At 45.6% G+C, this 23,643-nt stretch overlaps 1 protein-coding gene across 2 annotated transcripts in view; it reads left to right on the top strand.

The window, feature by feature from the left end:
- Nucleotides 1-23,643, top strand: part of LOC117562548 (endonuclease V-like) — a 173,850-nt gene that overhangs the window by 16,706 nt on the left and 133,501 nt on the right. For both annotated transcript variants that reach the window (XM_034240400.1, XM_034240401.1), the window contains exons 6-7: nucleotides 18,276-18,344; nucleotides 18,516-18,644. In XM_034240400.1, the coding sequence (XP_034096291.1) occupies nucleotides 18,276-18,344; nucleotides 18,516-18,644 (198 nt within the window). The remainder of the gene's footprint in view (nucleotides 1-18,275; nucleotides 18,345-18,515; nucleotides 18,645-23,643) is intronic.

The raw sequence follows: 23,643 nt of genomic DNA, 5'->3' as shown, positions 1-23,643 counted from the left end.
AACTGTGAGGTCAGGCATAATGTATCGCAGCACAATCACCATTTGCGATTTACAGGAGACATCGGTTGTCTCGTCGGCCTGAACGGCAACAAATGATGTGTTGTCCACTTGCTTGGCTATTTCCTCCCTGTACACATCATACATGCAGTCCAAGAGTTCATTCTGTATGGGGCTTGATGTCCCTTTGAAAACAAGCTGAGCTTCGTAGTGCCGTTGAAGCCTGGAATCGCCCTCACACATTGTCTCGAAAATTGACCTGAATATCCCTGGATTCAGAGAGTCCGCCGACTCGTTGTGGCCCCGCAGTGCTGTCTCACATTTCCCACACAGTTTAATACAGGTGATGATCCGACCAAGCACGTACCTGTTTTCTTCCACCTTCCTATTATGAGAATCAATGCCGCGTCTGTAGGCGCTGTCAATCTGAGCTGCAACATTCACCCTTCCAAGTAATCCCAATTTTACGGCATTTTCCAAATGACTGTTGCTGCTCTCATGCTTCATTGTCCTCTCCGAAAGATGCTTTAAGTCCTTGTAACCTGTCCTCGACCAAGTACCTTGATCTTCACCAAAAAGCAGGCAAGGAAAGCAAAAGAGGGAATTCTTCTGGATGCTCGCCGTTAGCCATTTCTTTTTAGCAAACCACTCAGCGTTAAACCCACGTTTAACTTTGCCCGCAGTCTGGACCATTTGGAAATCCGGTGGATGGTGGGCACCGAGGCGCTTTACCTCCAGTTTCTCTCCGAGACTAAGTGTCTCAAATGTGTGCTCCAGTAAATGGTCAACTTCATTCATTTTCTTTCAGTTTTTTACTTCTTTAATCGCTGGTGATGTTAGCTATATGCTGCTCTCTCGTCTCCTCTTCAAACTACACGTGACGTTTCGCAGCACTGCACACGTGAGTACTTACAGCCAATCAATTCTGAATTATGTGAGATGACGTATGGTGGGGATGGGAGCACTATGCCCCTACGGTCATTATTTTTTTGCCACACACATTAAATAGAAAAATACTCTGAGCATGCGCAGTGTAGTTTTTACAATCACCGTTCACTTAGACTGTGAGAGGGAGGGGCAGGATCGGGTTTTGTCCCACATGGCTCTAAACAGCTCAAAACGGCACTCTAGACACTAATTAGAAGAACACAGACTAAAACAGAAATGTACAGACGAATCAGATGATTAAACATGACCTTAAAATATATTTTTATATGTTTTTTTATTTATTTTTTAGTATTTTTTTGTAATCATTATTTGTAATACTTTCTTCTGACACTAGGTGGGGCTGTGCCCCACCTGCCCCTAATGACCCGCCGCCACTGATCAGGAGACATTGTTAGTGCCAGCAGATCTGCCCTTTCGGCAAGCAATGTGGACAAGTACATTTTTCTTTAAAAAAACATGAAAATACAATGACAAGCAAGTCCTAATGTCAAGCTGGCTGCTTAGGTGCTAGTACAGTAGGCTGCTACAGTTCAAATACAGATTATTTCAGTTCATCGAAATGCTGCACCTTAATGTTCATTTTATTATATTTTGTATTTATTTGAGTGAATATTCACAGTTTAATAATAATTAAAAATCCAAAACTAATAGTTTATGTTTTGTGAGTACTAGTACAGTAAAGTTCAAATACAGATTATTTCAGTTAATCGAAATGCTGCACCTTAATGTTTATTTTATTATATTTTGTATTTATTTGAGTGAATACATTATTCACAGTTTAATAATAATAATAAAAAAAAATATATATATGTTTTTGTTTTGTGAAAAAAAATTCTGCTGTACCGAAAACGTACCGAACCGAACCGTGACCAAAAAGCCGAGGTACGTACCGAACCGAAATGTTTGTGAACCGTTACACCCCTAGTGTATATACATCATATTTTGTTTAAGTCAAAATATGAGTTATGTAAGTTAAGGCAGAGGTTCCCAACCTTTATTGTGCCAAGGACCGGCAGATACATTTTACACAGATAACAATCGCGGACCGGTTGTCAATTTGAACTGATTTTAATATTTACTCACCAGCAGGTAGCAACAGAGGCTAATTGTATGTAACAGCCTGAACAAATACTTGAACAATATGCATCCAAAACATATTAACGTTTAAAAAAGAACCGGTGTCAAAACGGAAAACCAAAAAGTACGACGTTATTCAGTTTTTAAACCAAAACGGGAAAACAGATAAATCAACGTTTTGGTTTTGTTTGTATGATTTACGGATAATCATTTTAGGGTGAAGACTTGGTTAGGTTTAGGATTAGGGTTAGGGTAAGGTTAAAGGTAAGGGTAAGGGTTAAGCATGTGTTGGTTATGGTTAAGGTTAGGATAAGTCTCCAGGAAATGCATTTAAGTCAATGTAATGTCCCCTGAAGTGATGTGTGTGTGTGTGTGTGTGTGTGTGTGTGTGTGTGTGTGTGTGTGTGTGTGTGTGTGTGTGTGCGCACGCGTGCGTGTGTGTGTGTGTGTGGTTTTGACAATGTGACTTTTATTTTAAGTCAAGGCCTCCTTCTGTAGCCAATGCACAACGAAGCCTGTGTCGTTTTGAATACAAATCAAGCTAAAAAAATGTCTGGTTCATAGTATACCTGCGGGACAGCAAAATCTAGATTTCATTAATATGCAAATGTTAATTTTGCAGTCTGCAGTCTGTGACCTGTTAAGGAAAGAATAAAAACAAGTCAAAGTTAAATCTGCCATATGAGCTGGCGCTTAGCAAGGGTCTAAAGTAACAGGATGAACAGAGTATTCTTCCTTATGTTGATTTACAGACATTTTTAAAGCTTTTGTAAATGAAAAATGTGTTCATAACTTTAATAATTTGAAGCTCCATTACCATAGTGAGAGGAACTCGTCATAGAAATGGTGATAATAATTGACCTCAAGTGCATTCCCTGAGCAAATGATAAAATGCTAAGTCCTTGCAGATGGCATTGATTTTTGTAAGAGCGGTGATGATAAGTGCTGCTGAAGTTTCTGAGGGAACCAGCATACATGGCTCTAGCAATCATCTCATCCACAGCCAACTCAATTAGCAGGCAAAGAGACTCTCTGCTTATAACCCCAGCGGTCCTCATGTAGTAGTGTAACATGCTAATTCAATTCTCGTTAGGAGTGTATCCATCTCCCTCAATTACTGTTAGTGGCTTTGGCGTCAGAAAATGTTGCCTCGTCTCTGCAGTAGGGAAGAATCTGATCTCTTTGTTTCCACAGAACACGGTCAGTCACACATATCTGCTGATGCTAATCCTCGCGGCTCAGAGTTGTAACGTCGGCACTACACAACACATCTTTGGGCTCAAGCCATCAGCGTTGGATCGGTTGCTTTGCATGAAACTTTAGAATTCCCTCCCGGTCCATGTAAACATAATTGTTCCTCTCTGGGGCTCCGTTTAATTTGTCTACAGGCACGTCAAAGATTGCAAAGCCTCTGCCAAACGCCAATGTTCGCGTTTGAGGGCTTGATAGGAAATTAGGTAAGAAGTAATCTGCGAGACACAAGCCATATCAGGCTCCCTACCAAAATTAGCCAGTGAGAAATAAGATTAGCTATTACTAGATACAGTATGCTCATCACCACGTACCAATGACAAGAAATATGCTGCCACACTTGATTAGATGTCAGAGTGTATCCCAGAACTCTGGCGGCACACAGAGTGTCCTCAAAAAACAGCAAGCAGTGTTTTGTGAAGGTCACAGAGACAATTTTCTCTTAGGTGCTGTAATTAAATTTGGCAGCCTCAAAAGCAAAGGTGGAACACAGTGGGCACTAATGGGAAGATATAACCCATCAAAGCTAAACTATTCTGTGCATGTAGAAATACACCTTTGGTGACTTAGTTGTTACAAAGTTTACCCATGTCTCTTTTAAAGGAAAGGCAAGGCAAGTTTATTTATATAGCACTTTTCAACACAAGGCAATTCAAAGTGCTTTACAAAAAATGAAAGACATTAAGAAAATGGCATTTAAAATCAGTCATTAAAAGAAAAGCTAATAAAATAAACATTAAAAGAAAAAATACATGGATAAAAGTTACAGTGCAGTTTAAGATGTGAAGAGTTCAATTAAAAGCAGCGGCAAAAATAAAAGTCTTCAGCCTGGATTTAAAAGTAGTCAGAGTTGCAGCGGACCTGCAGGTTTCTGGGAGTTTGTTCCAGATATTTGGAGCATAATAACTGAACGCTGCTTCTCCATGTTTAGTTCTGACTCTGGGGACAGAAAGCTGACCAGCCCCAGAAGACCTGAGAGATCTGGATGGTTCATAATTTAGCAGGAGGTCAGAAATGTATTTTGGGCCTAAACCATTCAGTGCTTTATAAACCAGCAGCAGTATTTTGAAATGTATTCTTTGACACACAGGAAGCCAGTGTAAAGACTTCAGAACAGGAGTGATGTGATCCACTTTCTTAGTGTTAGTGAGGACTCGAGCAGCAGCGTTCTGAATCAGCTGCAGCTTTCTAATAGATGTTTTAGTGAGACCTGTGAAGACACCATTGCAGTAGTCGAGTCTACTGAAGATAAAATGCATGGACAAGTTTTTCCAAATCCTGCTGTGACATTAGTCTTTTAATCCTAGATATGTTCTTTAGGTGATAGTAGGCTGATTTAGTAACTGTTTTAATGTGACTGTTGAAACTCAGGTCAGAGTCCATGACTACATCTAGATTTCTGGCTTTATCTGTTGTTTTGAACATTGCATACTGAAGCTCAGCGCTAACTTTGATACGTTCTGCCTTGGCTCCAAAGACCATTACCTCAGTTTTATCTTTGTTTAATTGGAGAAAGTTCTGACACATCCAGTCATTGATTTGTTCAATGCACTTACTCAGTGTTTGAATTGGAGCATAGTCTCCTGGTGAAATTGTTACGTAAATGTGTGTGTCATCCGCATAGCTACATTGACTTTAATTAAATGTCTTATGTCAACGGGTTCCACATAATTGTATAAGTGTAGTTGAAAGCAAATAGTATTAAGTTGAACCAATTCTTTTTTTAATTTAAACTCAATATTATTGCTTTCAACTAACCTAATTTAATGATGTGTAATTTGTTTACATAATACATTTTTTTAAGTCAACGTTTCAAATTGTTTTCAGTTTAGTAGTGTTGTACATTTGTGTCTGCCGTACACAGACTAACACTAAAACTTTTGAAGCAATATAAATCTCGACTTAATGTTTGGTTGTAGCTGGAGTCCAGATATGGTTAGCCTAGCTTTAGCAAGATGACTAAGCAAAGACAGCTCAAATGTGAGCTGTAAAGTTGTTGGTAGATGTATATTTACATTTTCGGCAGAGCAAGACTAAGCTTAGCTACGCTACCTAACTGATGATATGGATTAGGGGTAGTTCATTAAAGGTTCTACATGACTTTTAGAATATTAAAAATTGAGCAGAGAATGAAGTCATCTGTTTGTGGTGTTGTCCAAACTTATATAAGTACCAGCCGCACATTTATGTAAGTAGATGTGAGGGTGTGTGTGTGTCCAACGGGCTAGCTATTGGTAGCAGCTAAAGTTGTCGAGGTTAACAATGTAAGCTCTGTCAGGAATGCCTCTCTTGCCGTTGTTAGCAAGTTAGCTGTTAGCTGTCAGCTCAACCATCAATGTTATACAGGCTGTCCTGGTCCAGCCTTCGAATCGTAGATATGCTCTGAATGTCATATTTCAATATTTGTTACACAAATACGGCATTAACGACCAATCCAGTCTCACGGAATTTCGTGTTATAGTCACGAAATTCTATTGATTCGTGTTCACCAACATGATTTCTCCCTTTTTTTCGTGTCACACAGAACGATTTTAAAAGCAATGTATTTCTATTGGTAGTATGTTTCGTGCCTGCACCACGTCTTTTTTTCCGGTCGGGTCTTGGAATAACAGAAGCTGTGTGGTTCATAAAAACATTTTCTTACTCGATATCTTACCCTAAACCTAACTCTATCCATTTTAAATTGTATAATGTCGGAGTTTTTTTGCCGTCCGCGAGGAAAATAAATGGGGCTCAGAGCATCAGAGCATCAGAATACTGAAATCTGTATTTTTTGTCATCTTTTTTTCCTTCTAATTCGTTATTATTTGGTGTAGGCACGACACATACTACCAATAGAAATACATTGCTTCTAAAATCGTTCTGTGTCAGAATACTAAAATCTGTATTTTTTTAATCTGTTTTTCCTTCTAATTTGTTATTATTTACATTGCTTTTAAAATCGTTCCGTGTGACACGAAAAATATGCGAAATGCTGTGAGACTGTGTTGTAACGACAGCCATGTATTGTATTTCCCATAACATTGAAGTAAAATATAATAAATAATAAAAAAAAAATAAAGCTGCACATTGGGAACTGTTCTGCTGTTCCAGTTTAATAGAATCAAAACTTGACTCTTGAAGCAAGTTTGACAAAAAATACGTTTTTTTTCCTTTAGCAGTAAATAATCGACCACAAGAGTTGATAGTTGTTCTCCAGCTTTTTAAAGGTTCTATGGATCATTTTGAATTGTCGCTCAGCAAAACAGCCCCCTGCTCAGCCGCTCTATATTTCTTTAAGTTGAATGTCTAGCAGATGTAGATGTAATGTGCTGTGCTCCTCTACAGAGGCAGGAGAGAGCAGTACGTTTCTATCTGTGCAGTCTGGAACAAAACAGAAATGATGAAAGAGGAACTTTGCTTTCTCCTTGTCCTCCACGCCCTTTGGGAAAATGCTATCCTTGTTGTCGAGGGTTCTTGATGCTCACTTTCCTTCAGATCTTACGTCCTCTGTATTTTCCTTCCCTGCTCACTTTTTTCTCTCTCTTCACCTCCAGTGTCTCCCCTCTTTCTCTCCCACTCCAACATTTTCCCCCTTCTCACTTTCATTTTCTACCATCTCATTTATTTATTTATTTTGTTCTCTATGTCTCTCTCTCTGATAGCCTGGCTGTAACGCAAACTAGTGTGTTATTGATGACTTGCTCTGTCTTTCTGACTTCTGCTATTCTGGCGCCAGGCCTACTCTAGCTTCATAGGAGCCAGACCCACACACACCCAACACACACACACACACACACACACACACACACACACACACACACACACACACACACACACACACACACACACACACACACACACACACACACACACACACACACACACACACACACACACACACACACACACACACACACACACACACACTGACTGGCCTCCTCCCAGCTGGGATCGAGGGCCCTGTGCGGCCCCTCCTGTCTCCCCGCTGGCTGCTTGCTGTAATCAGTCATAGTAGAGCAGACACCCCATCCATCACAGAGGCTAAGCTCCCTTCATGGCTCTGGCCTGTACCCCACAGCCCACCTGTCAGCAGCGCCCGCATCACTACATCTGACTTTGAACCGTCTCTTCCACTGGGAGACATTTTTTTTTAAAGATCCTATCGAAAAAATAAACGTTTTTAAAGCACAGTAACCTTAAAATAACTATCCATTACTCAAAAAGAAGAGTTTATTTTATTTTGTATTTTTGATAAAAAAACAAATGGTAGCCAGTCAGTGTTATTCAGATTTTCTGTGGGGTTATTTAATCTTTTGTGTTAAATATGTAATACCAGAGGATCAAATCTTTGTCCAATTGTTTAATATATTTGTCCTTATTACATTTTTTTGGAGGAATGATACACACGCAACATTTGAATTCAAAGGAGCAGCAACACACTAATTCAAAACACTGCTGTCATAAGAACTTTGTGTGACTTTTAAAAAAAAAAGTTCTCATACATGCTTCACCTCACCTCAAAGAACACAAAATAGATGCAACAAGACCACATTGGTTTATGCTTCTGCCTTCACATCACAAGCAATGTCATCCCTGGCTGGGGAACGGGGGAAATATCCACATGTATGCAACATCCAACCCTGGACAGACCCCACCTCACTGCCTCCTTCTCCTCTCCGTCTTCTTCTCTCTCTCCCCTACTGCCTCCGTGTTTTCCCTAAAGAGATTTCTATTTGGAGTGCTAAGGCTCAGAATGATTTGTCTTCAATTTCTGGTGTGTTTCGCGATCAATTTGAAAAGGGCAAAACATTTCATTCTTTAATAATGAAAGAAACAGTGTTTTGCAGAATTGCAAACAAAATGCAAAGAGGAAACTGTTGTAGGCTTTATCTTATTACATTTATGGTTTAAAGCTTTTGTTGTAGCACTCATTTCCAGTGTATAAACAATCAGCAAAAGCTAATTATGAATTTATAAAGTCAATGGTTTGATAGCATCTTAGTGGAAGAGTTGGTAAAATGCTTACAAAAAGTAATACAGTGATCTGTCTTCTCGAACTCGGGATATACAGTCCCCTCCAAAACTATTGGGACAGCGAGGCCAATTGCTTTATTTTTGCTGTACACTGAAAACAATTAGGTTTGACATCGAAAGATGAATATGAGACAAAAGGTCAGTATTTCACCTTTTCATTCCAGGTATTTACATCTAGATCTGTTAAACAACTGAGAAGATAGCACCTTTTGTTTAAACCCACCCATTTTTCATGTGAGCAAAAGTATAGGAACAGAGACTTAAAAAAGTGTGAAAAGTGAATAATACTTAGTATTTAGTTGCAAATCCTTTGCTTGCAGTAACTGCATCAAGCCTGCGACCCATTGACATCACCACACTTTTGCATTCTTCTTCTTTGTTATGCTCTTCCAGGCTTTCACCACAGCCTCTTTCAGTTGTTATTTGTTTCGGGGTTTCTCTCTTCTTCAGCAGGTAAAATGCACGCTTTATAGGGTTGTAGTCTGGAGATTGACTTGGCCAGTCTGAAACCTTCCACTTCTTTCCCCTGATAAACTCCTTGGTTGTTTTGGCAATGTGTTTTGGTCGTTGTCTTGCTGCATGATGAAGGATCTCCCGATCAGTTTGGTTGTATCTCTCTTTAAATTGGCAGAAAAAATGTTTCTGTAGACTTCTAAGTTAATTATGCTTCTGCCATGATGTGTTACATCATCAATGAAGATCAATGAGCCGTTCAGAAGAAGCAATACAAGAGCAAGCCATAACTTTACCTCCACCATGTTTCACAGATGAGCTTGTGTGTTTGGGCTCATGAGCGATCCTTTCTTTCTCCAAACATTGGCCTTTCCATCACTTTGGTAAAGGTTCATCTTTGTCTCATCAGTCCATTCAATTTTGTCCCAGAACTTTTAAGCCTTGTCTCTGTGCTTTTTGGCGAATTCAAATCTGGCCTTCCTATTCTTGTTGCTAATGAGTGGTTTGCATCTTCTGGTGTAGCCTCTGTACTTTTGTTCCCAAAATCTTCCGCTAACGGTGGATTGTGATACCTTCACTCCAGCCCTCTGGAGGTTGTTGGAGATGTTTCTTTACAATTCTCACAATGATTCTGTCCTCAGCTGCTGATGTTTTCCTTTGTCGACCAGTCTGAAGTCTGTTGCTCAGTACACCAGTGCACTCTTTCTTCTTAAGGACATTCTAAATGGTTGTACTGGCTATGGCCAATGTTTGTGCAACGGCTCTGATGGATTTTCCATCTTCTCTCAGTTTCAAAATGGCTTGCTTTTCTCCCGTAGGCAGCTCTCTAGTCTTCATGTTGGTTACACCGTTTTGACTTTAAATGCAGTCTGCACAGGCAAAACCCAAAACTAAAACTGAGTAGACATGCAGTGCTATTTATTCTTATCCCAGCCCTATTTTATGGTACTGAGATGGATACGATACATGATTATTAATGTTGATTGAATATTTATCTGACACACAACAGCTGTCAAATCAAGACCTTTGCAAACTGTATTCACGGAGTAGAGGTTCCTTATCATGAGTTCATTGTCTTTTGAGTTATGTGGCTTTGTTCTGCTTAGGGGCAAAGTCCGTTTATTTATAGTTGTTAACTACAATACTTGTATAACACTACTCACTGTTGAAATAAATTAATCATTAATTAGATTTGTCTTTGTCAGTGTCAATAGAGAAATTGGTTAATAAAGCTCTCTGAAGAACCAGCACCTTACCGTGGTAGAGAGGTTTGTGTGCCCTGATGAACCTGGGGGCTGTGTTGTCTGGAACCTTGTGTTCCTGGTAGGGTCTCCCATGGCAAATTGGTCTCAGGCAAGGGGCCAAACTAAGATTGGTTCAAAAGACCTCATGGAAGACGACACAGGAAGTGAGGATACCCGGCCCGGAGGAAGCCCGGGGTCCCCTTCTGGAGCCAGGCCCAGAAGGAGGACTCGTCGGCGAGCGTCTGGTGGCCGGGCTTGCCACGGAGCCCGGCCGGGCCCAGCCCGAAAAGGCAACGTGGGCAACACCTCCGCTTCTCCGTCCCGCGGGCCCACCACCTACGGGAAACAGCGATGGGGTCGGGTGCGCTGCCAGAAGGCTGGGAGTGAAAGCGGAGGGTCTTGACGGACCAGACCCGGGTGACAGAAGCTGGCTTTGGGGACGTGGAACGTCACCTCTCTGAGGGGGAAGGAGCCGGAGCTTGTGCGGGAGGTGGAGCGTTACCAGTTGTATCTGGTTGGGCTCACCTCTACCCACAGCGTCGGCTCTGGAACCTTACTTCTGGATAGGGGTTGGACTCTATTCTTCTCCGGAGTTGCTCAAGGTGTGAGGCGCCGGGCGGGTGTGGGGATACTCACAAGTCCCCGGTTGGGTGCTTCGTTGTTGGAGTTTACCCCAGTGGACGAGAGGGTCGCCTCCCTATGCCTGCGGGTTATGGGGGGGAAAACTCTGACTGTTGTGTGTGCTTATGCACCCAACAGCAGTTCAGAGTATACGGCCTTCTTGGAGACCCTGGAAAGAGTCCTGTATGGGGCTCCTGAAGGGGACTCTTTAATCTTGCTGGGAGACTTCAACGCACATGTGGGCAATGATGGAGACACTTGGAGGGGCGTGATTGGGAGGAACGGCCCCCCTGATCTGAACCGGAGTGGTGGTTTGTTACTGGACTTCTGTGCTAGTCATGGATTGGCCATAACAAACACCATGTTCGAACATAAGGATGCTCATAAGTGTACGTGGTACCAGAGCACCCTAGGCAGAAGGTCCATGATCGATTTCGTTATCGTATCATCGGACCTGAGGCCGTATGTTTTGGACACTCGGGTAAAGAGAGGGGCGGAGTTGTCAACTGATCACCATCTGGTGGTGAGTTGGGTCGAGTGGCGGGGGAAGCCTCTGGATAGACCTGGTAAGCCCAAACGTGTAGTTCGGGTGAACTGGGAACGTCTGGAGGAGGCCCAAGTTCAGGAGGCCTTCAACTCACACCTCCGGCGGAGCTTTTCGGGCATTCCTGTGGAGGTTGGGGACATTGAACCAGAGTGGTCGGTGTTCAAAGCCTCTATTGCCGAAGCCGCGGCAGGGAGCTGTGGTCTCAAGGTCCTAGGTGCCTCAAGGGGCGGTAACCCTCGAACCTCCTGGTGGACACCGGTGGTCAGGGAAGCCGTCCGACTGAAGAAGGAGGCCTTCAGGGATTTGTTATCCCGGGGGACTACCGAGGCAGTTGCAAGGTACCGACAGGCCCGAAGGGCAGCAGCCTCATCCGTGGCCGAGGCAAAGCAGCGGGTGTGGGAGAAGTTCGGAGAAGACATGGAGAAGGACTTTCGGGCGGCACCAAAGTTGTTCTGGAAAACTGTCCGACACCTCAGGAGGGGGAAGCAGGGAACCATCCAAGCTGTGTACAGTAAGGATGGGACGTTGTTGACCTCAACTGATGGAGTGTTAGGGCGTTGGAAGCAACACTTTGAGGAACTCCTGAACCCGACAACTCCGCCCTCTATGTTAGAGGCAGAGCTGGAGTATGACGGGGGATCAACACCAATCTCCCGGGGGGAGGTCACTGAGGTCGTCAAACAACTCCACAGTGGCAAAGCCCCGGGGGTGGATGAGATCCGCCCGGAAATGCTGAAGGCTCTGGGTGTTGAGGGACTGTCATGGTTGACACGTCTCATCAACGTTGCGTGGAAGTCGGAAACAGTACCGAAGGAGTGGCAGACCGGGGTGGTGGTCCCCCTTTTTAAAAAGGGGGATCAGAGGGTGTGTGCCAATTACAGAGGCATCACACTACTCAGCCTCCCTGGGAAAGTTTACTCTAAGGTACTCGAAAGGAGGGTCAGGCCGATTGTCGAACCTCAGATTGAGGAGGAACAATGCGGATTCCGTCCTGGTCGTGGAACGACGGATCAGCTTTTTACTCTCGCAAGGATCCTGGAGGGGGCCTGGGAGTACGCTTATCCGGTCTACATGTGTTTTGTAGACTTGGAGAAGGCGTATGACCGAGTTCCCAGGGAGTTACTGTGGGAGGTGCTGCGGGAGTATGGGGTGAGGGGGTCTCTACTCAGGGCCATCCAATCTCTGTACTCCCAAAGCGAGAGCTGTGTCCGGGTCCTCGGCAGTAAGTCGGACCCATTTCCGGTGAGGGTTGGCCTCCGCCAGGGCTGCGCTTTGTCACCAATCCTGTTTGTAATATACATGGATCGGATTTCGAGGCGTAGTCATGGGGGAGGGGGTCTGCAGTTCGGTGGACTAAGGATTGCACCACTGCTTTTTGCAGATGATGTGGTTCTAATGGCTTCATCGGTCTGCGACCTTCAGCACTCACTGGATCGGTTCGCAACCGAGTGTGAAGCGGCTGGGATGAGGATCAGCACCTCCAAATCTGAGGCCATGGTTCTCAGCAGGAAAACCGATGGACTGTCCACTTCAAGTAGGGAATGAGTCCTTACCCCAAGTGAAGGAGTTCAAGTATCTCGGGGTCTTGTTCTCGAGTGAGGGAACAATGGAGCGTGAGATGGGCCGGAGAATCGGAGCAGCGGGAGCGGTACTGCAGTCGCTTTACCGCACCGTTGTGACGAAAAGGGAGCTGAGCCAGAAGGCAAAGCTCTCTGTCTACCGGGCCATTTTCGTTCCTACCCTCACCTATGGTCATGAAGGATGGGTCATGACCGAAAGAACGAGATCGCGGATACAAGCGGCCGAGATGGGTTTTCTCCGCAGGGTGGCTGGTGTCTCCCTTAGGGATAAGGTGAGAAGTTCGGTCATCAGGGAGGGACTCGGAGTTGAGCCGCTCCTCCTTCACGTCGAAAGGAGCCAGTTGAGGTGGTTCGGGCAGCTAGTTAGGATGCCACCTGGGCGCCTCCCTAGGGAGGTGTTCCAGGCACGTCCAGCTGGGAAGAGACCAAGGGGTAGACCTAGGACCAGGTGGAGGGATTATATCTCTTCGCTGGCCTGGGAGCGCCTTGGGATCCCCCAGTCAGAGCTGGTTGATGTCGCCAGGGAAAAGAAAGTTTGGGGCTCTCTGCTGGAACTGCTACCCCCGCGACCCGACCACGGATAAGCGGGAGAAGATGGATGGATGGACTACATTAATACATATATTGTTTTTCTGTAATCCATATTTTTAATGGTGTTTAAATTCCCTCAAGCTAAACAGGTGATGGAACTGGTTGGAAGTTCCCAGTCAACCTTTGGAGACATGGTGTCTGAGCCAGGCCTTTCTGCTTCCATGCAATCTGCCGCTGAGTACACTTTGCTTGCCCCCTCAACACTGTCTTCAATGGTGAGTAACATACTGGTGATTAAAAAAAAAAAGCACGCCCCTATTTAGTTGGTGGCTGAAGACAAAGCCTGGGTCCATTCTCTAGACTCTATTCTAGTCACATTCTGGAATAATTGGTGATATTTAGATTTGTTTTTTATTTACCCCTCATGTCATTAGTCAATATGTGTAAATGTATGGAGCTTTAGGGAAACTATACATTTATTGGCACTCTGCAGAAGCTTTATGCCATGTAACAGCAAGTGTCCACTCCCCCCGAGAACATTCCTGGACTTCACCCCAAAGGGAGTAGAGATGATTTGTTTTTGCATTAAGAACGACAGAGAACATTTCTCTTTTAAATGGGTCCCAAAAAAAGTTTCCCAATGACCGGAATAGTACTGCCAGAACGCACGATATCCAAAATGTCTAACTACTAATTATTGTCGTGCTTAAATTCTCTGAGAAAGTTACTGAAGGATACACTTTTGTGTATAAAAGCTGAAAAGTAGATAATGAAGTAGATTTCGTTAAGAATCTTTGACAGATTTATGCTTAAATTCTCTGAGAAAGTTACTGAAAGATACACTTTTGTGTATAAAAGCTGACAAAGTAGATAATGAAGTAGACTTTGTGTCCGTGTGAAACCCCATACAGAATGTCAGTCCCTGTGTTACAACTTTTTAGTGACACTCTGCAGATTTGTGTGTAATTCTCTCACAAAAGGAACTGTAAGATACACTTTTTTATGTATGCAAACGTCTTTCTTGAAACTGACGTGCTGACCGTTTTACAAAACAAGTTATGTTTTCTGCTTTTTCATCCTCTGAATTTTCCTCCCCCCGTCCCTCTTCCTTCACCCCTCACAACAACAAATCAAGGTGGATCTGTGAAATGAAACACCTCTTCCCAAAGCGTGACTTCCCTATTGAGGGCAGTAGGGTCTAATCGATTGACCAAATATACTAACATGCAGAACGTACGGTATGTTTTGAAAAAAGACTAACCATTTATCCAGTTCAAGCTGTCTTTAAGATGTGACATTGCGCACTGACTATTTCCCGTAAAATCGTGACAAACTATTACTTATTCTTAAATTTGATCTCTTGTTGCATGGTTGAAAATGATAGATGAAAAATAACTTTTTTAAAAAGAGTCAAGTTTTTCATGATCAGATACAGGTCAAGAAAATGCATAGAGGAGGTATGGTGCTGGCTCATTAGCCCTCTCACTCTTCTTAGAATGATCCTGTGCAGTTATAGTTAATAAAAGTAATTACACATTAGTTCACAAATCCATATACTGAAAGAGAATACCCTTAGGTATCACTATTAAAACCTAAATAAGATCTTTTGAAAATAACCTCTTTTGCAAAACAAATACTTCTTTAGCAGTTTCACAAAAACTTGAAAAGAAACATCCTGAACGGAAGAGGGGTTGAGTGGTGTGTGTGTGTGTGTGTGTGTGTGTGTGTGTGTGTGTGTGTGTGTGTGTGTGTGTGTGTGTGTGTGTGTGTGTGTGTGTGTGTGTGGTGTGTGTGTGTGTGTGTGTGTGTGTGTGTGTGTGTGTGTGTGTGTGTGTGTGTGTGTGTGTGTGTGTGTGTGTGTGTGTGTGTGTGTGTGTGTGTGTGTGTGTGTGTGTGTGTGTGTGTGTGTGTGTGTGTGTGTGTGTGTGTGTGTGTGTGTGTGTGTGTGTGTGTGTGTGTGTGTCCCCTCCCCATCGCCCCACCATTTGTCCCGCAGAGGATGTCTGGGGGTTTTATGACGTCCCCCCACACCTGTCTTGACTGTTCACCAAACTTTTCACGGCACTCTTCATAGCAGAGAGAGAGAGAGAGTTAGTGAGATTGACAGTACTTTTAAAAATATATGGTTGTATATTTCTTGTTATTTGCAAGTATTTGTAAGTTACAGTCAATACTGCTGTATACAGGGGCACAGGAAGTGGTTAGGTGGCGGGACCTTGCTCTTTAGAGCTGAGACATTACTTTTAAAATATATGGTTGTATATTTCATGTTATTTGCAAGTATTTGTAAGTTGCAGTCAATACTGCTGTATACAAGCGCACAGGAAGTGACTAGGTGGCAGGGACATTGATCCTATGCATATGTGATTCATTATAAAATTATTATTTTGTAAAACCGTAGGGGGCAGCATTTTATTTTCTCCTGGTTGTTACATTTCATGTTATTTTGCCGGAAGCGGGGGCGACCGGTAGGGGCATCATTTTTTATTTTTATCATTTTCAAATTATTTTCAAATTTTATTTTGAAAACCGGCAGGGGCAGCATTTTATTTTTCTCATGGTTGCTAAATGTCATGTTATTTTATTTTGAAAACCGGAAGCGGGGGTGACCGGTAGGGGCAGCATTTTTATTTTTATCATTTTAAAAATATTTTTTAATTTTATTTTGAAAAACCGGAAGTGGGGGCGACCGGTAGGGGCAGCATTTTATTTTTATCATTTTTAAAATATTTTTTTATTTTATTTTGAAAAACCGGAAGTGGGGGGCGACCGGTAGGGGCAGCATTTTTATTTTTATCATTTTCAAAATATTTTTTAATTGTATTTTTGAAAAACCGGAAGTGGGGGCGGGACTTCCGGCGGAAGGGGGCGGGGCTTAGATGTGTGACCTGTCACTTTCTATGCATACTAATGAGACGAGAGTGGTATGTGTATAACTACTGTCGTCAAACAACTCCACAGTGGCAAAGCCCCGGGGGTGGATGAGATCCGCCCAGAAATGCTGAAGGTTCTGGGTGTTGAGGGACTGTCATGGTTGACGCGTCTCATCAACATTGCGTGGAAGTCGGAAACGGTACCGAAGGAGTGGCAGAACGGGGTGGATCAGAGGGTGTGTGCCAATTACAGAGGCATCACACTACTCAGCCTCCCCGGGAAAGTTTACTCTAAGGTACGCGAAAGGAGGGTCAGGCCGATTGTCGAACCTCAGATTGAGGAGGAACAATGCGGATTCCGTCCTGGTCGTGGAACGACGGATCAGCTTTTTACTCTCGCAAGGATCCTGGAGGGGGCCTGGGAGTACGCTTATCCGGTCTACATGTGTTTTGTAGACTTGGAGAAGGCGTATGACCGAGTTCCCAGGGAGTTACTGTGGGAGGTGCTGCGGGAGTATGGGGTGAGGGGGACTCTACTCAGGGCCATCCAATCTCTGTACTCCCAAAGCGAGAGCTGTGTCCGGGTCCTCGGCAGTAAGTCGGACCCATTTCCGGTGAGGGTTGGCCTCCGCCAGGGCTGCGCTTTGTCACCAATCCTGTTTGTAATATACATGGATCGGATTTCGAGGCATAGTCATGTGGGAGGGGGTCTGCAGTTCGGTGGACTAAGGATTGCACCACTGCTTTTTGCAGATGATGTGGTTCTAATGGCTTCATCGGTCTGCGACCTTCAGCACTCACTGGATCGGTTCGCAACCGAGTGTGAAGCGGCTGGGATGAGGATCAGCACCTCCAAATCTGAAGCCATGGTTCTCAGCAGGAAACCGATGGACTGTCCACTCCAAGTAGGGAATGAGTCCTTACCCCAAGTGAAGGAGTTCAAGTATCTCAGGGTCTTGTTCTCGAGTGAGGGAACAATGGAGCGTGAGATGGGCCGGAGAATCGGAGCAGCGGGAGCGGTACTGCAGTCGCTTTACCGCACCATTGTGACGAAAAGGGAGCTGAGCCAGAAGGCACAGCTCTCTGTCTACCGGGCCATTTTCGTTCCTACCCTCACCTATGGTCATGAAGGATGGGTCATGACCGAAAGAACGAGATCGCGGATACAAGCGGCCGAGATGGGTTTTCTCCGCAGGGTGGCTGGTGTCTCCCTTAGGGATAAGGTGAGAAGTTCGGTCATCCGGGAGGGACTCGGAGTTGAGCCGCTCCTCCTTCGCGTCGAAAGGAGCCAGTTGAGGTGGTTCGGGCACCTAGTTAGGATGCCACCTGGGCGCCTCCCTAGGGAGGTGTTCCAGGCACGTCCAGCTGGGAAGAGACCAAGGGGTAGACCTAGGACCAGGTGGAGGGATTATATCTCTTCGCTGGCCTGGGAGCGCCTTGGGATACCCCAGTCAGAGCTGGTTGATGTCGCCAGGGAAAAGAAAGTTTGGGGCTCTTTGCTGGAACTGCTACCCCCGCGACCCGACCACGGATAAGCGGGAGAAGATGGATGGATGGATGGAAAGCTAATGTATATACAAAACAAATACTTGGGGAAAAGGACATTTTGTTGACATTTGTAGTTTGTAAAGACAAAAAACATTTTGTACCAAAAAAGCATTTACCATTTCTTTTTTTGCATTTCCATACATTTTAATAAACAAAATGGTAATCCAGTCCAAAGTAGGGCTTGTCAGTACCTTAAAGTGTATCCTTCATACAACACGCACAGCTGTTTCTGCATTGTAATGTAATTCCCAGTTGCTCAGGTTAGCACATTAAAAGAATAGTCACATTATCAGGACTACGAGATGCCTGGTTAACATTTTTACTCAATCCTTTCTTTTTCCGTAGAAATATCATTTCATGTTTTTTTTAGAAAACACTAAAATATAAAGCAAATTCATTGGTGTTTCCTTCAAAACATTACTATAGTTTGGAGTTTTAGAACATACCACAGCTCCAGAAGTGTATCCATGAGAGTGAAGTCACACAGAATGCAAGCCTCCACGGTGGCGGGTTAATATTTAGATTCTCTTGTATTGCCATATGCTGTACATCTTCTTTGACTTTGATTTTTGTTTTGTTGCCCCCGCAGATCACTGCTCTGCAGAAAGGAGGAGACAGCTTCCCCCTCACAGCCACCTCGGGCAAAGTGCTTGGAAAGGTGCGTCAAAGGACACACACAACAAAACTTTTAAACAAAGGTGCTGTTTTGTTGCTGCTGACTTCAAAGAGCACCCACCCTGCTAGAAGTCATACACCGTATATATTAGGGTCATACTGAATTCAATTCCTCTGCCTATCAGTTACAAGAGACATTTATTTTTCCGTCTAGGCCTTGCGAAGCTGCAACAAAAGCTCTAAGCCGGTGTACGTGTCCGTTGGCCACAGGATCAGTTTGGACACAGCTGTACGCCTCACACACTCCTGCTGCCGCTACCGAGTCCCAGAGCCCATCAGACAGGTACGTGTGCGCGCACACACACACACACACACACACACACACACACACACACACACACACACACACACACACACACACACACACCACACACACACACACACACACACACACACACACACACACACACACACACACACACACACACACACTGCCAGTCAACAATGAGGAGTAGCTAGAGGAAAGCCCATCCTGTAGAAAAGGTAGAGCAAGAGGCAAGAGCAGAAGTGGTCAGCTGTGAGGCGGAGTGAGCGCCCATCACCTGCTGTGAGGTGTGATCATCACGCTGTGTGTTTCAGCAGCACTGCAACGGAGATTTGTACTTGTAAAAAAATGTAACTATTTAAATTAGGGATGCTCTGATTTATCTTAGATTTCTTGATTTCAGGAGCAAAATCCTGTTTCAGACCAATATAGAATGCATATTGTCAGAAACTAGTCCGATAGTGTGAAGAAAAAAAAAACACTACTGCATTAAGCGCCACCCGCAAACAATATAAACATACATACGTATGCATACTTTTTTTGACAGCTATTCAATTAAACGAGTCACAGGTCCACACTGCACCACTAGAAAAACACCCAATAAGTCTGAACTGCATGTCCTCGAGATTTTACATGTTCTCTTGTCCTTCACAATTCACAATTCTTTGTGCACGCTATTTACAGAACATTTCTAACAAATTATGCTAATGCCAGTGTTGCACTAGGGTAATTGTGTCGGGAACATTTCCCCAGTATAAATTACGCCTATGGTGACAGCGAAAATGTTGTAGCTCCAAGGCAGACAGACAATCCTTTTTTTCGTGCCCTGGAGCAACACATCTGTTGCTTTTATACTAAAATACCTTTACACAGACAACATGACATAGGTGTGTCATTTACTGTCATTCTGCAAGAAAGGATTGCAAAAGGAAATGCTGTTGAAGTTCATTTATTAGTTATTATTCCTACATCTGAGTGACAAGCTGATGACTAAGTATCACAAACTAGTGTCATTTATCAAGCTGCTCACTGACCTTTACGCTTCATTTGTATGTTTGCGTTTTTATTTATTCTGACAATTAAAACAAAAATGGCTTCTGTTTACGGTTGTAACTGGCAGTGTCAGCGACTCATCTTGTAAGTCTGTGTGTGTCGTCAGTCATGTCAAAATGTGCCTAAAAACCTTTTTTGTCTGTCTTTTGACAGATGTAGCCTCTCCAATAGTGTCACAAATGTACAAGTTGCAGTTACACACTTTAGATGTGTAGTCAAGCTCAAAATGAAAGCTATGTTTAAAAATGGTTCTGGTGCGAGCTAGCCCTGGCTGATGTGGTTGCATCAGAAGATGGTGTCCTTTTTTTATTTGAGAAGTTTAAAAAAAAAAAAACTACATGCGTGTAGATTATGCCTTAGAGAGTTTCTGAATCACATGTGTAGGGAGGGAGAACAAAGTTAAAAGAGGTTTAGGATAAAAATACAAAAATGTTAACAACCCAACTGCAAGATAAAAGTACTTTAAATTGAGGGAAAGTGTGAACAGAAAAATGTACAGGTTAATGAGAGTAGTTTTGACAAGATCTAAAAAAGTTTTGTCTCAAACATGGATAGTTATTTTAAAGGCAGTTATAAACAGATCCCTCGTCCTGCCTCAGACTCTTTGTCTTCCTACCACTAGGCTGTGCTGTGCTTCTGCTGCTCACTGTGCTTTAACCCAATGCACAGAAAACACACATGCATCTCAAAGTAATTTTTTTGCCAGTGGAGCTGCAATATCAATGGCTAGCTCATCCCCTCCAGTGGATATCAGAGAGAACCACGCACACTCTCTGCCACCTCTGTCTTTATTTCTCTCTCTGTTCAACAGTTTCCCTTCCTCTCCCTGACTTCCACTTTACCCTTTTTTCTCTCCATCTTCCACTTTACCCTTTTTCTCTCCATCTTCCACTTTACCCTTTTTTCTCTCCATCTTCCACTTTTGCCCTGTGTTCTTTCCCTCTCTGCCACAGATATTTTATATTCTCTTTATTGCTGACATCACAGATAAACTCTCACAGATCGGGGTTCTTGCGAGTGTCATGTTCAGAGCTGAACTCTGAGTTGCTCTTTCGTGGGCAAGACTCATGTCCCAAAAGGCTAGAGAAACCTCAGTTGCAGCTTTTTGGGGAGAAACAAATCAAAAAGCTGTCAATCTGAGAGGATCACTGAGTGACGTAACGGCTATGTTTTTGAAGTTTGAAGTAGAGAAGAGAAGCTGCAGACCTACTAATAGGGTTAGGGTTAGGCGTATCACTAGGCCACCAGGGTGGGTGGAGGGGGTCAGGAGGACGGGACTGAGCTGACCGCCCAGGGGCACAGCAGAGGACCAGGAAGGGATCTCGGGCGGACGTTCCGGGGGCAAGGCAGAGTTCAAAAGGGGGATTCGGGCGGACGGCTCGGGGGCAAGGCAGAGTCTAAGGTGGGGGACTCGGGCGGCCGAGCATGAGGGTGAAGGCAGCGGCAAGAAGAGTCAGGGGGCCGGGCTCGAGGGCGAAGACCAGACAGCTCCGGAGGCCGGGCAGGAAAGCGCTGACGGGACAGCTCCGGAGGCCAGGCAGGACCCGGTGTCGGCCGGACAGGAACCCGAGCCGGTGGGACAGGCTTCGGCAGGATCCCCCACGGAAGAGGACCAGGAGTAGGCAGGACCCCCAGTGAGACATGTGATGTCGAGGCCTCCAACGAAACAGGACATAGGATTGGCAGGACCCCCGGCAGGAGAGTAGACGGCGGGACCTCCAACGAGACAGGACAAAGGGTTGGCAGGACCCCCGGCAGGAGAGTAGTCGGCGGGGCCTCCAACGGGACAGGACAGGGTTGGCAGGACCGCCGGCAGAGGAGTAGTCGGCGGGGCCTCCAACGGCAGAGGACATAGGATTGGCAGGACCCCCGGCAGGAGAGTAGACGGCGGGACCTCCAACGAGACAGGACAAAGGGTTGGCAGGACCCCCGGCAGGAGAGTAGTCGGCGGGGCCTCCAACGGGACAGGACACAGGGTTGGCAGGACCCCCGGCAGAGGAGTAGTCGGCGGGGCCTCCAACGGCACAGGACATAGGATTGGCAGGACCCCCGGCAGGAGAGTAGACGGCGGGACCTCCAACGAGACAGGACAAAGGGTTGGCAGGACCCCCGGCAGGAGAGTAGACGGCGGGACCTCCAACGGGACAGGACATAGGGTTGGCAGGACCCCCGGCAGGAGAGTAGTCGGCGGTGCCTCCAACGAGACAGAACAAAGGGTTGGCAGGACCCCCGGCAGGAGAGTAGTCGGCGGGGCCTCCAACGGGACAGGACACAGGGTTGGCAGGACCCCCGGCAGGAGAGTAGTTGGCGGGGCCTCCAACGGCATAGGACAAAGGGTTGGCAGGACCCCCGGCAGGAGAGTAGTCGGCGGGACCTCCAACGAGACAGGACAAGGAGCTGGCAGGACCCCCGGCAGGAGAGTAGACGGCGGGACCTCCAACGGGACAGACATACGATTGGTAGGACCCCCGGCAGAGGAGTAGTCGACGGGGCCTCCAACGGGACAGGACATGGAGTTGGCAGGACCCCCGATAGAAGAGTAGTCGGCGGGGCCTCCAACGGGACAGGACACTGAGTAGGGACTTGAGACGTGACTCGAGAGGGGACTCGAGAGGAGACTCGAGAGGAGACTCGAGAGGGGAACCAAGGGGGAACTCGAGAGGGGACTCGAGAGGAGACTCGAGAGGGGAACTAGAGAGGGGACTCCAGAGGGGACTAGAGGAGAGAGGAGGGACTAGAGGAGGGAACTGGAGAGGGGACTCGAGAGGGGAACTAGAGAGGGGACTTGCGGAGGGACTAGAGAGGGGACTACAGGAGGGACTAGAGGAAGGACTAGAGCAGGGACTAGAGGAGGGACTAGAGGAGGGAACTCGAGAGGGAACTGTAGAGGGGACTCGAGAGGGGACTGGAGAGGGAACTCGAGAAGTGACTGGAGAGGGAACTTGAGAAGTGACTGGAGAGGGAACTCGAGAAGTGACTAGAGGAGGGACTAGAGATGGGAGTAGGCAATTGACTAGAGGAGGGACTTGAGTAGGGACTAGAGATGGGACTAGAGAAGGGACTAGAGGAGGGACTCGGGAAGGGACCAGAGAGGGGACTAGAGAAGTGACTAGAGGAGGGACTTGAGAAGGGACTAGAGATGGAACTCGAGAGGTGACTCGAGAGGGGACGTGAGAGGTGACTTGAGAGTTGACTTGAGAGTTGACTTGAGAGGTGACTTGAGAGGGATCTCGAAAGGGGACTCGAGATGGGACTCGAGAGGAGACCTGAGAGGGAACTGGAGAGGGGACTCGAGAGGGAACTCGAGGTGGGACTAGAGGTAGGACTAGAGGTGGGACTAGAGAAGGGACCAGAGGAGGGACTAGAGAGGGGACTAGAGAGGTGACTAAAGGGGGAACTGGAGAAGGGACTAGGGAAGTGACTAGAGGAGGGACTTGAGAAAGGAATTGAGTAGGGACTAGAGAAGGGACTAGAGAAGGGCCTAGAGAAGGGACTAGGAAAGTGACCTGAGGAGGGACTAGGGAAGGTACTAGAGAAGGGACTAGAGGAGTGACTAGGGAAGGGACTAGAGGAGTGACTAGGGAAGGGACTAGAGAAGGGGCTCTGGAAGGGACCAGAGGAGGGACCATAGGAGGGACTAGAGAGGGGACTAGAGAGGGGACTAGAGAGGTGACTAAAGGAGGGACTGGAGAAGGGACTAGGGAAGTGACTAGAGGAGGGACTTGAGAAAGGACTTGAGAAAGGACTTGAGTAGGGACTAGAGAAGGGACTTGAGATGGGACTAGAGTTGGTACTTGAGAAGTGACTAGAGAAGTGACTAGAGGTGGGACTGGAGAAGGAACTAGAGAAGGGACTAGGAAAGTGACCTGAGGAGGGACTAGGGAAGGGACTAGAGAAGGGACTATGGCAGCTGGGGCCGGGACTGGGTCTGGAACCATGGCTGCTGGGGCCGGGACCATGGCTG

This window comes from Gymnodraco acuticeps, unplaced genomic scaffold (assembly GCF_902827175.1).
Source record: "Gymnodraco acuticeps unplaced genomic scaffold, fGymAcu1.1, whole genome shotgun sequence".
Taxonomy (NCBI): Eukaryota; Metazoa; Chordata; class Actinopteri; order Perciformes; family Bathydraconidae; genus Gymnodraco; species Gymnodraco acuticeps.
Note: the sequence above shows the minus strand (reverse complement) of the source record. Positions and strands in the feature narration are given on the sequence as shown.